Below are 12,483 nucleotides of genomic sequence, written 5' to 3' on the forward strand. Positions count from 1 at the left end.
AGTACTCAGTACTCAGGTTATACTATGTTTTGGTAGTTCACCCCCCCAAATCAACTCTCCAAAGAAGAAAAATCCACACCACACAAAATCTTTTAGAAAATACATAATCAGCTTAACCAAAGGTTTTCAGGTAAGGTATATGAAGTAACCATTTCGAGTTGTGCTATACCAGTTGCTAGCATTTTGCCATTGCACACAGAAGCAGCAGAATTCGAATATATAGTCATTGTAATTTGTAATACTACTACTATATTCATCCCTGAAAATATTAACCACAATGAATTGAAGGACGCAATTGGTTCAGTTTTGAACAATTTAGAACATGGCTGCTAAAGCTCTCTAGTGCATGATCTTTTTTTTCCGCTGTTCGTGGTTCATATCGAATGTCGAATTCGCATAGCTGAGCTGCGCATATCTGTTTCCAGCCAGCGATTTTGAAGCTTCCCTAGCTAAGAGTTTTATGCAATTTAAATCAGATTTTCCAATTTAGCTCTAACATAATTATAGTCCCACTTCTGGATATTGTTGTGAAAGATTTGTAATTCTTGACCCCACCCCCACTTCCCACCCCTAAAAAAATAAACAGAAAATACCTGAAGTTAACTTCAAAGACAGTAACAGAGAAATTTAACTACTTTCTCGGATTTTCCTTGTAACCAAACAAAATCTTTCACATTATATAACATTTGGTAAAGTTTTAACATGGTTCTGATGCGTGTGAAAAAAGAACCCATTACTGTGTTGGAACTAATTTAATAGAATAATTATTTGGTTATTCTCCTTATTAACTGCTACAAATTTTATTTGCATTTTGAAATTCAATCTCCTTTTGCCGCTAAAGATATGCATAGCATTTTAGATTCCCATTCACAAGAAGCAATGTAAAATCGGAACTTCTACACAAACAGAGTAAAAGAGAGAATAAAGAAAAGTTAGGGCAAACCTTCGATTTCGGTTTTAGCTGCCAATTTGTACTGTGAATCAAATGTTATCTTCCCAGGTTCCCAGCGCCATGGCCCTTGTGGTCCACTTTGTATTTAGAGCACTTCCACCTATTTGCCATGGCAAAGGGCAAGGGGAGGCAAAGTATGTTTCCACCTATTGCCATGACAAAGGGCAAATACTATTCACATTTTTTTTTTTACTTGAACAATTAATTTGGAGAAGATTTTCGGTTCCCACGTGTCAATATTTATTATAAAATTGATATCTCATAATTCAAATGAATTTTTTGAATGCAATTCTCAGTTGCCACGTGTCGATATTTATTATAAAATTCAAATCTCAAATTTCAGATAAGATTTTCGGATAAAATTCTCGAGTGCCACGTGTCGATATTTATTATAAAATACATATCTCAGATTTCAGATAAGATTTTCACCCTCTAAAATCGGGCCATGTGTCATCTCTATCTTATAAATCTCTCGATAAAATTAGAGGCTCAACTCATACCTCTCACACCATACCTTCTCCATCCTTTCATTTATCAGATTTTAGATTTTATACTCCACTCTCAATGTCAGACATGAGGAGATACTCGATCTATCAAGTCAAGGCCGCCATCATGGTTCACAAGTCACCCATAATCGAACAATGACCAACTTGGACCCAACACTCATACAACAAAACATCTTCCATGGTTGTCCACGTCCCTCCGGGTTTGATGGAAGATGTCATAAGATGGTGAATAAAAATGAAAATTGAAAGTGAATAAATTTTTGTGTAGAAAGTGAATAATATTAGAAGAAGAAGAAAATGTATGAGGCTTTGGTGTTATCACTTTAGTCTCCATAGTTTTAATTTTATTAATTTTTTCTCTGTAGTTTTAAATGCCTCGCAATTCAAGGATACGTTACAAATTCGGTCAACTTCCTTCTATTTCCATACAAAATTCTATCCAAAATACCACTCTACGTCGGCCATACGTACATCAGAAAATTGGACAGAAATTTGAATGTGTCGTCCTTGAATTGCGACGATATAAAACTATAAGGGTGAAATTTCCATAATTGAAACCACATGGACAATAGTGGAAAATTCAGCAAATTACAAGGACTGAAAGTGACTTTTACCTTAAAAGTATAGGTTTTAGTGACGGATATGCAAAAAACAGCTCGAGCCGCTTCAACTAGTCAAATCAAATAAGTTCAAAGAGTTTGGTCGAATTTTTACCTACAAGTGTAATTTTGTACCAAATTAAATCAAACCTTAATTAGTTTGGTGTGGTTTGGTTTAGTTTGGTTGGGCCTATTTGAAAAACGTTTAAATCAAACCAAACCGCAAATAATTTTTTTTTAGTATTTCTTATTGATTATCACCAACTTACGATTATATTTTATCCCAACTACCATTTTATATTTGTTTTTTGTTTTTTTTTCAAAGCAATAGAAATTTATTAAATCACCAGGAAAAAAGAATATACAAAGGACAAAGACAGTAACCTAAGCTAGCCAAAGAGCTGAAATGATTAGTAGAGAATCACTCTCGAAAATAACTTTTCTATACACCCTTATTGCCATAATTTCTCCGAATCTAGTCCAACATCAAGAACAAAATTGGCCGCTAGTCAACATGACTCTCCTAAAGAGACTACTACCCAACATAATCAACTAAGTTTTCCAAAATTATGAGATAAAAACTACATAGAAAAATCAAAGAGTTTCTGGACTTTATTGAAAAAACTAAACCAAAACTAAAATACTAAAACAACGCAGACAAAAGGAAGAACAAACACCACTAATCTAGCTTCGGGACATCACATAGAGAGCGCCACATTCTCACTCCATGGCTCCAACACGCCAATTTACAGTAAATCAACCATGACCAAACAATCAAAGAGCAACCTCGTAAGATGAGACAAATTCAAAGCCAACCCAGATGCGTGCCAACCTTTCAAACAAATAGCATATCGACATAGATCACCCAAAAAAAGGAGAACAATGAGAATATGATGGGATCCAGGGGAAAACTCCTCGAATCTAAAGCTTTCTCTCTCTTTTAGAGGTTTTTCTAAATTTAATATGTTTAAATTTATGGTATATTTGTTTAATTTATTATTAAAGGAAACACCATACCAAATTGGTTTTTAGATAGATAATTATACTACTAGCTAGTACGAGACAACTAAACTACTCCAAACTGTGATGTCAAATTGGCCATGTGGGCTTTTTGTGTCAAGCTGCAATGAAGTTTCTTGCATCATTTATGCATGCCCCTTCATCAACTGACTTGCTTGATTGAATTTTCTATTGAGAGTGTTTGTCTCACATTGAAAAGTTAAGAGATCTAATATGGGGTTATAAGGAGTTGAGCTACTACCCCATTGCCAATTGATTTGAGGGTAGAACCTCAACTTCCTTTATTTTCATCTTAATAAAATGAACACTATTAATCAATATTTTATTCTATTTTATTTTTTCTGGTCGTCTTTAATTAAATTAATTATCTTCCTTATTTAAATTATACTAGCCTCTTCGCGGCTTTTTTTTTTAATAAAAAAATTTTAAAATTTATTTTAGAATTAAAAAAGATAATGAGTAGTTGTGTTCCATAAAATAGGATTCATTATCTAATTTTTCTTTTAATTAAAATTTTTTTAATATGAAAAGTGTAAATTTACCATATTATCGTCATTTAATTAATAATTTCAATTCTTAATGTTTGCATTAACCAATGGCATTTTTCGGTATTTTGAATGTTTTATCATTCTCTACCTTTTGCTTTATATATATAGATTTACAAAGTTCAAAAAATAATATATTTTATTATTTTTATGTTTGCTTTTCTTAGTTCTACACCAAACATAGAATATCACTAACGTTTATTCCAATTCATGCGAGTCCAATCCAAAGAAGTAGTCCAGACTTGTCCAATCCTGATCTTGTACAATGTGTTTTTCTTTGTTAATGAAGGAAGAATCAACGTTATTATCACTACTAGAAAACCTTATTATAAGCCATAAACAACTCATGACTTATATTCATGTTCGTCACAGACAAACCGTGGCTGAAGGTTGTTGACCATAAAACATGTAATTATGGTAGATGCGGGTGTTGCCATTAACTCTTCGCCACAATAAAGGGTATCTGTAGCCTATAAATGGTGGATCCCACCATGCCTAGCTTCTCACCCTTACAAAAGTTTGCATCTTTCAATTAAAATATTAATATTCTTTAAATCCCCACAATCATTACTAAATGTGCAGTGAAATAGAACTACACATGTCCATGATGTGGAGTGAAATTAGGGGTGGCAAATTTATGTCGGATTCAGATCATGTTGAGGTATTACAAGTCAAGAATCTCCAATTCAAACACAACTTGTTTATTAAATGGATAACACGGCCCATATAACCCCCATTTGTTAAATGAATTGGGTTGAATTGTTATTTAAATTAACCCGTTTAACTAATTTAATTTTGTGACAGTTTACTGTAATTTTCCATTTTTTGGGCTTCCACCACATATGAAAAAAATGTAATTTTCAGGTTATTTTTCTTTTGGTCGGAAACTTTTTAGGTTTCTATCCTATTTTGCATAAGGAGTAAATTGGAGAAATTTTCAAACCCATACCACATTGCAGCAAACAAATTGGTTTAAAATTATGCAAAGAAGCTAACGAGATCTAACCCAATGAAAGAGGACCTTTACTTCAATCATAGAGGTCTCAGGTTTGAATCTCGACGGCATCATAGTTATGTGTGTTTGTGAAATTCTCCCTCCCTTCTAGTTTAGACTATCGCTTGTATTTAAAATATATATATATAGTTCTGATTTCTTGGACCACAGGAGTCCAGGAGATTGTGGTTACCCACTGTTGGATATTAATCCAATGATTAAAAAATATTTCTTAAAAGTAGTGCAAGAGTGAACAAACCGTTGAAATTACATCAAACATTGAGTGATTACAAATCTCTTGAATCCTTGTAGTCCAAGAGATAAAGACTACATATATATATATATATATATATATATGCAAAGAAGTACTCTCAGTTCTTCTGAAAATATACGTATAAAGCTGATTTTATTACTATATATCTCATGTTCTAACAATAATAGAAAAAATGCAGAGCAAAACAATAAAACATTTCTGGTTCTGCATTTTCCCCTTTTACCTTCCCTCCAGCAGTTTTTCAGGCCGCACGACATGGGTTCGAATGTCGAGATATTTGATGGAAGACATTGGGCTCCTATTAAAGCTCCATGAAAAGGACGGTTTTTACCGTTTGTGTTCCCCCTCGGGGTAACGTATGCACTTCAGTTATAAAACCATATATGCACGTCAACCATTAAATAAAATATGTTTTTTTTTTTGTCAATAAATAAATTTAAGAATGGCATGAGAACGAATCCATGACGTTTACTGTCGGTACAAGGTAAACCAATCTACTGTGAGAGGTAATTAATGTGTAGGACCAATTAAATTCCTGGAAACATGTAAAATTTCTAGAATTTTTTTAATAATACAGGTATATTGGGGGAGGAGAATTCGAACACAGCTTTTAATCACTTGAGTTACAAGTTCCTTGCGAATTTCCAGAAATTTTTAAGATTTTTCTTTTTCTATTCATACTATGTTACTTATCATGAATGGTATTGAATATACTTCAACTCTTGCTTTTTATGTGTTTACTAACATATTGATATTGAAATTATTCTAATTCCCGACTTTTCATGTGTTCACTAATACATAAATAATAAATAGGGTTAAATACATTTTTGGTTACTGGATTTTACACGAAATTTCAATTTGATCTTTGAGAAATAAATTTAGCCAAATTAATCACTTTATTATTAAAAGTTTACAATTTATAGACTTGCAATTAGTTTTTGTTAAGTTGTTAGGTTACATACCGTTTTCGTCAAGAAATTTCAATTAGTCATTGGAAAAAAAAAATGTAGCCAAAAGCCGTGTAAATGCGAAACTCTATTTTAAACATTTTTTTTGGGGTCAAATCTATGTATTGACAGTTATGAATTTGAATTTTTGTGAATGTGGGACTATGACAATGGTTGGGATTATGATTGAAGTGTTTTTGAAAAGACCGATTTGCATTTTTGTCAAACTATTATTGAGATATGAACATATTTTGTCTTGATATGATTCTTTTTTTTAGCCTTAATTGATGCTATACCAATATAAATTTTTAGCCTACGAGCATTGTGTGCAAGAGCATAGCATTTGCATGGATTTCGGCTTTTTTTTTCCTCAGTGATCACATTGAAATTTTTTGCAAAATTCAGTGACCAAAAATGTATTTCATCCAAAAAAAATCAAGAATTAGATTGATTAAAAGAGTAGTTGATCTCTTTTCCATTACTGTATTTACTATTCATAATTTCTCCGATTCATGACTTCTCTCATTCCTAGTAAATAAACAAAATGGTTTTTTGTCTCTGTGACTTGTGCAGTAGGGCAATTGAAGGAGGCTCAGGTCTATCATTTGATCAAGATTCCATCAAAGAAAAAGATCAACGTCTGCTCAATCCAACCTAGAGTGTTGTGTTAGTCTGTTAGCTTTGTTGGCTAAATTAGTTTTGCTTTTGTGGCAGTCATAGCATGTGCCGATATAAATACTCAAGTGTACGAACAGTCATTATTACACAATAATAAAACTCTCATTCTACTTTAGTGTACGTCTTTCATAATGTAATAACATGAAGTCAAGGTAATAACCTTACCTAGTTATCTGTATTTGTATTGATTCTTATGATTAATGGTCTTTAATTGTGCTGGAATTATAAATGCAATCTATAGTCTTTATCTCAAAAAACTGAAGCCCAAGATATTAAGTACACATTTTCTAAGTTTTTGAAACTTTTTGTTCTTCCTGCAAGAGTTTTTGTTCATATTGTTGTGTCACTTGGATGTGATGCTTTTTATTATTATTTATAAATAAAATAAAATAAACGTTAGTATATTATTGATGAATAAAATAAAGTACAAAGCAACTATGTACTGATATGGGTAAATCTTATCCAGTGACCAAACACAACAACAGGTTGAATTGATCTACGCACAACCAAAATAATGACTAAATCCCTGATCCAGCAACCAGAAGCACATGTACTCAAACACGCAATACAAATTTGTTGTGCAAACGGTAGAAATGGCAAATTCATATTGAAAACCAAAAGCTAAAAACAAATAAAAATCCTAAATAGAAAACAAATCACAGCAAACTCTTAAGGGTTTCTGAAAGTTATTAATCTAAAACAAAACTAAGAAATATAGGACCACCACTCCACATCTTCCGGTCAACTTGAAAAAAATCATAGCGTCATATTGGCTAAAACCCATAGTTCCGCATTGGCTAAACTCAAACCCAACGTAACCAGACATCTTCCCTTTTTAGAGGTCCAAACTTTGTCGAAGGGAGCCATCTCCTTGTGTACATAGGCAAAATACGGTGACTATACGACTACTTCCACATCACAAAATAAACTAACAGTCTTGAGGAAAAAAGGAGGGAAGGAGAAAAGAAGGAATGAAAGAAGAGGGGAGGAGGTAGGGAAGGAGGCTGCCAAACCCCAAATGGGGCGGCGACTAAGACTTTTTTCCTTAGGGTTTTCTCAGAGAATGCTTAAAGCGTTGTTTTCCTTAGGTTTGTGATTAGGTTTTTTTTTTTTTTTTTGGCAGCGAAAATTAAACATTGATTTACTCTCTGTTTCAGGTTTGTGATTTAAAGAATAAAAATGGCTAAAGAAATGTAAACCAAACAATCGAGATATATGCAATAAACATTTTAGGGAGAGATGATTGGTTGGTATCGATTGTGCCAATCTACGGTACAAACACATGTAAACTTTTTCATTTAAACCCCGAGTGTTTCTTGCATATCCATTTGAAAATGCTTTTGGAAAGCACTACCAGTTCTCTGCAGGAAACATTTTGTTAAGTGTACTTTTGAAACCCCAAAAACACTTATCTATTTAGCTCAACTGCTACAAATATACAATTATTTTATTGAAGCACTTTTGCAGTCGCAGAAAAAAGAGAATTGTTGAAGCACTTTTGATACTGTCAAAAGCACTTTTGACTCCTCCCAAACAAACCTAAAATCAAAAGGTAGTCTTGACTTAGAAGACTTGCTGGTCTTCCATCTAAATTCACAAACCTGCAATTACCTTCTCATTCCCCCACTGCAATCCCTCCACAACACAACACATAAATTATATGAAAGCCAAAGTGTGTGGCTTGGATAAGGAAAACCATAATTATTTAACAAATCCATTGAGATAACAAATCAAACCATGAAAAGGCCACCATGAGGAAATAATCCTTACAATTTTTACCTTTTAATTAATAAAAGTCCCCAGTCAATGCTTTCTTACCTGGACAAATTAGAAAAGCACTTTCCCAAGCAACAAAAGCACAAATTGTAAAAACTCTACCTTAACAAGTCACATATTTACATCCATAAAGAGAAGTCAAATATTTCTCTTTATTTAAATTCCTTGTTCTAAACTTACTGGTTCTTTCCCTTGCCGAGCTTCACAGTTCCATATCTGTCCCATAAGTTTTCTCCTCCATTAAACTGCACGTGAAAGGAGCTGGAGCTCACATCCATATTAGAACTTGAGGGTGATAGCCCTCCATCCATTAGTTGAAGCCCCATCCCATCCGGCCGTCGTTTCGAAACTTCCTGCTGGCCTTCATAACAAGAAAGTTGGCCATGGTACATGTTAGCTTTGGCATCTTGTTTGTGCTTCTTGTTACATTCTGCTGTCATTCTGGGATAAACACTCATATTCTCCAATTTCTCTTTGCACTCTCCTACACTTCTTCTATAGCCCAAGCAACCCATTTTTGCAGCTATCTCCTCCCATAGGCCCTCCTTAAAACACCCACAGTCTTGAGTTGTGAGTTCCAAGCTTGTCCTGATCAGCTCTATTAAACTTGCAACCTCATGTTCAGTCCATCTGTTAATAGTATCATTAGGAATTTGAAGCTTTGAAATGTCATCCTTGTCCTTGTCGTGGTTACTAATTCCTGGTCTTGAAAATGTACCTAGAGCCTCCATTATTGCAGCATCTCGGCTTTCAACCCATGCTCTCTCCTTAGCCCAAAATTCATGCACTTCTCGATCGAACTTGGCCGCCTGTTGCTTCCTCCATTCTTCTTCTTGAGCTATCCTCTCCTCCTCTCTATGTTCAATACTCTTTAACATCTTCTCCATCCAAGCCTCCTGGGTGTTTATTACTTTCCCAATCTGTGAATTCACAAAATCCTCCACCTTTGCTTTCCAGCTCTTCTTATTAACCGGCCTTGCACAAGTTTGTTTCTCATTCTTAAGGCTCCCCATTGATTGATTCATCATAAAATAATCAATGGCTGAAATTGAAAGATCATCATCATTGTTCTCCGAGGATGAGGTCTGATCAAATTCAGTTGAGTTATTGGAGAAACTAAGGCTCTCACAACTGATGTGCTTTTGGTCTTGCACCACTTCTTGATTTTTAGGGTTAACAGTGTCATTTGGAGTAGTGTGATGATAAAGAAGAGGGTTCAATCTACCATAAGTTGACGATTGATTGCTGGTTTGATCTCCATAAATTGCTTCGAGCTGACGAAAGAACCTGTAGTGCTTCCCATCTTGTCTCCCAGCTTTGCCTTCCTTTGTTTTCTTGTAGTACTTGTACAAGTTCTCAAACTTCTCTTTGCATTTCTTCCCACTCCTCTGGTATCCATGTTCCTCACCCATTATCCTGCACATCAAGAAATTAAGAGAGTAGGAGAAGATATAGCTAGCAATAGAGAAAGGTGTTTTATTTAAAATTATACAGGTAAATCACATGTGCTTTCTTAGCAGTATTCCTTTAAATAGGACTACAAGTTAATGAGATTATTATATTCAGCTAGATTTTCCAAATTCAGTATTTCAGTTACTTTATGATTAAATTAATCAAAATCTTCCCCCTTATAATGATGTCCTATGGAATGTGTGACCCTTTTTTTGAAGCTAATCAGATTCCATTGCCCTAATTGAGCATGGATACAAGGCCCCTCAACTAGAAAATAAAATAAAAAATTTATTTATGATGGTGCAGAGAGTGGTCTTGGACCAGTCAATTTGCATACCAAAAACCAGAAAAGGATATGAAAAAGAACACCTGGGTCTCTTAGTTAACTGAAATGGTTTGTCAGACTAATCTTCAAGCACTAAACTCAGAAATGTCAGTGTCTAATTAAAAGAACAACATGTAAGAGAAAGACAGAAAGAAGAAAACACTCCATTTTGTGTTAACAAAAACACTAGGAAAAAAAAGGAAGCAAAATTGGTAGGTATATAAACAATAAAAAATGAGTCTATAAATATATATATACCTAGAGACTTCATCCCACAAGGGTCCTTTCTGATTAGTCTCCTTGAACTTGGAATCAAGACCAGATCTAATCTCAAGAAGGGTAAGAGTTTCTTGTCTTGGCCATCTGTAATTCATATTATTTCCTCCATCAGCAGCATTCATGCCAACATTAATATTATTATTCCATCCATGTCCATGCTCCAAATCTATCCCATACAATGCAGCAGCTGATGAAGTGGTGGCGGCAGCATTGTTATTAGGAGGATGAGCTGCACCACAGCCGTTGATTATAGTAGAATAATGAGGAGGATGAAGATGATCAACCAAGCCACCAGCTGGAACAAGCATGGGCTGGTAATTAGGTTGAGCTGTGAGATTTCCATGTGCTGAAAATGGCTCTTGGAATTGTGAGGTCGTGCAAAACTGGGTTCTTGAGGCCATCAGCTGCCGGAGATCTGGAACTCCATACTCATCCATATCTACCACTCAAAGTTCGAGAGAGAGAGAGAGAGAGAGAGCGAGAGAGAGAGAATTTAGGAGTTGCTTTTTGATAGTGTTGGGATGAAAAGGGAGGACCAAGTTAGAATGTGAGCTTAATTTTTTATTATTTCATTGGAGACAGGATCCGAGTCTAACGCAACTTTCGTCACTCTTGCATCACTGTCAACCTCTGTGTGGATGTAGAGAGAGAGAGAGAGAGAGAGAGAGAGAGAGAGATTGAAAAAAGCAGTATACTGTACGTAATATAAGTGACAGAGGGAAGGCATGACACGAGGATGATATATAGAAGCAGCCTGTACGTAGAAAGAAACAGTATATCATCCGTGTGTGGTTATTTACCCTTTTCAGGTTTGACTGGCCATCACTCAATCTTCTAGCTTTCCACAGGCATCTATCTACCACCTTTAGTGCTTGCGACGGCTAACCATGGCTCGCTTCTTGCTTCGACTGTGCTCAAGCGCCTAGCCTTCCTTCTTTTTTTTTTTTTTTTTTTTTTCCCGTTACAAGCCACTACTGCAAAAAGCTTGATTTGTTAGGAAATGGGTTAACAAGTTACTGTTCGAGTGATATTTCTTGTCACTTAATTAATTTGTCTGGAACATAACATTATGAGTAAATGGAATGGAATCGAATTGGAAAATGGAAAGATTTGTACATGTGATACCTTTCATTACCATTTTGTGGAAAATCATGAAGTATGAATATGTGAGATACTAACCTTATTACAACTCCAAGTAAGTCGAGTAATTTCATTAGCTAACATATTACACGTTTTAGGCATTATATGACATTGAGTCATCATTCCCCTCGGCTTCACCCCTATCATCTTCACGAAAGCCAAAGACCACACCATGAGAACCATGAGAATCACACTCAAGCATAATGGGAAAAAACCCAACATTTCAAACGCTAATTTCAACGCACTAGGACCATTGCTGTGAAGAGTATCCCACAGCAGGGATGGAAGTCTTAGATTGATTAATAGTATGTCTTTAACATGGAATTAAATATCTTACGAGTCCATTTAGATCGAGTGATTCTAAATCTAAGAATTTAAATGACATTACGAGGTTAAATTGTAAAGTTACAACTACGTATATCAAGATTCAAATGACTCTTCTAAAGTCATTTTAAATCAATTCCACATGTATTACATATAGTTGTTTCAAATACATATTCAATCGAATGTTTCTAGCTTTTTTTTAAAATAAAAAATAAAAAATTTGTCATTGTTATCGAATTCAAATTCTTTCTTTGAAATACCTTCATCTATACGGAGCCCTTCTACTGATTAAAAGTATGCAGAGCAACCTTGCCATGTGAGGTGAGGGTTCAGCACTCACATATGGAATGGATAGGCCCCCAAGTCCTACCCGGCAGACTTTCAAGTGAATAATTGAAGTGTGACTCCGCATTTGAACAAATCAAGCAAAAGTCATTTTTAGGGCCAATGGATTCTTGTGAGCATTGGACATTTGTCTTTGCCTAAAAGGGATTGTAGGTCCCTTCTCTCACAGCTGGACATCACAGCTTATCATTTCTGCTTTTGTACGGACGTATTTGATGAACAGGGAACCCTGGTAGAATTAATATGATTCCGAAGGAAGAAAACAGTGGCCTCTTTTTAAAGTCATCATTGGATATATATATTTTTCTCATAAATCATATAATCAAA

The 12,483-nt window shown here is 34.7% G+C and overlaps 1 protein-coding gene across 1 annotated transcript; it reads right to left on the reverse strand.

Annotated features, from left to right (window-relative positions):
- On the reverse strand, window positions 8,236–11,553 carry LOC18786715 (trihelix transcription factor PTL). The gene is made up of 2 exons (XM_020556585.1): window positions 10,327–11,553; window positions 8,236–9,707 (listed from the first exon to the last, which is right to left on the reverse strand). The coding sequence occupies exons 1-2, from the start codon at window positions 10,782–10,784 to the stop codon at window positions 8,468–8,470; spliced, it is 1,698 nt and encodes a 565-aa protein (XP_020412174.1). The 5' UTR covers window positions 10,785–11,553; the 3' UTR covers window positions 8,236–8,467.

Source organism: Prunus persica, chromosome G2 (genome assembly GCF_000346465.2).
Source record: "Prunus persica cultivar Lovell chromosome G2, Prunus_persica_NCBIv2, whole genome shotgun sequence".
NCBI classification, from domain to species: Eukaryota; Viridiplantae; Streptophyta; class Magnoliopsida; order Rosales; family Rosaceae; genus Prunus; species Prunus persica.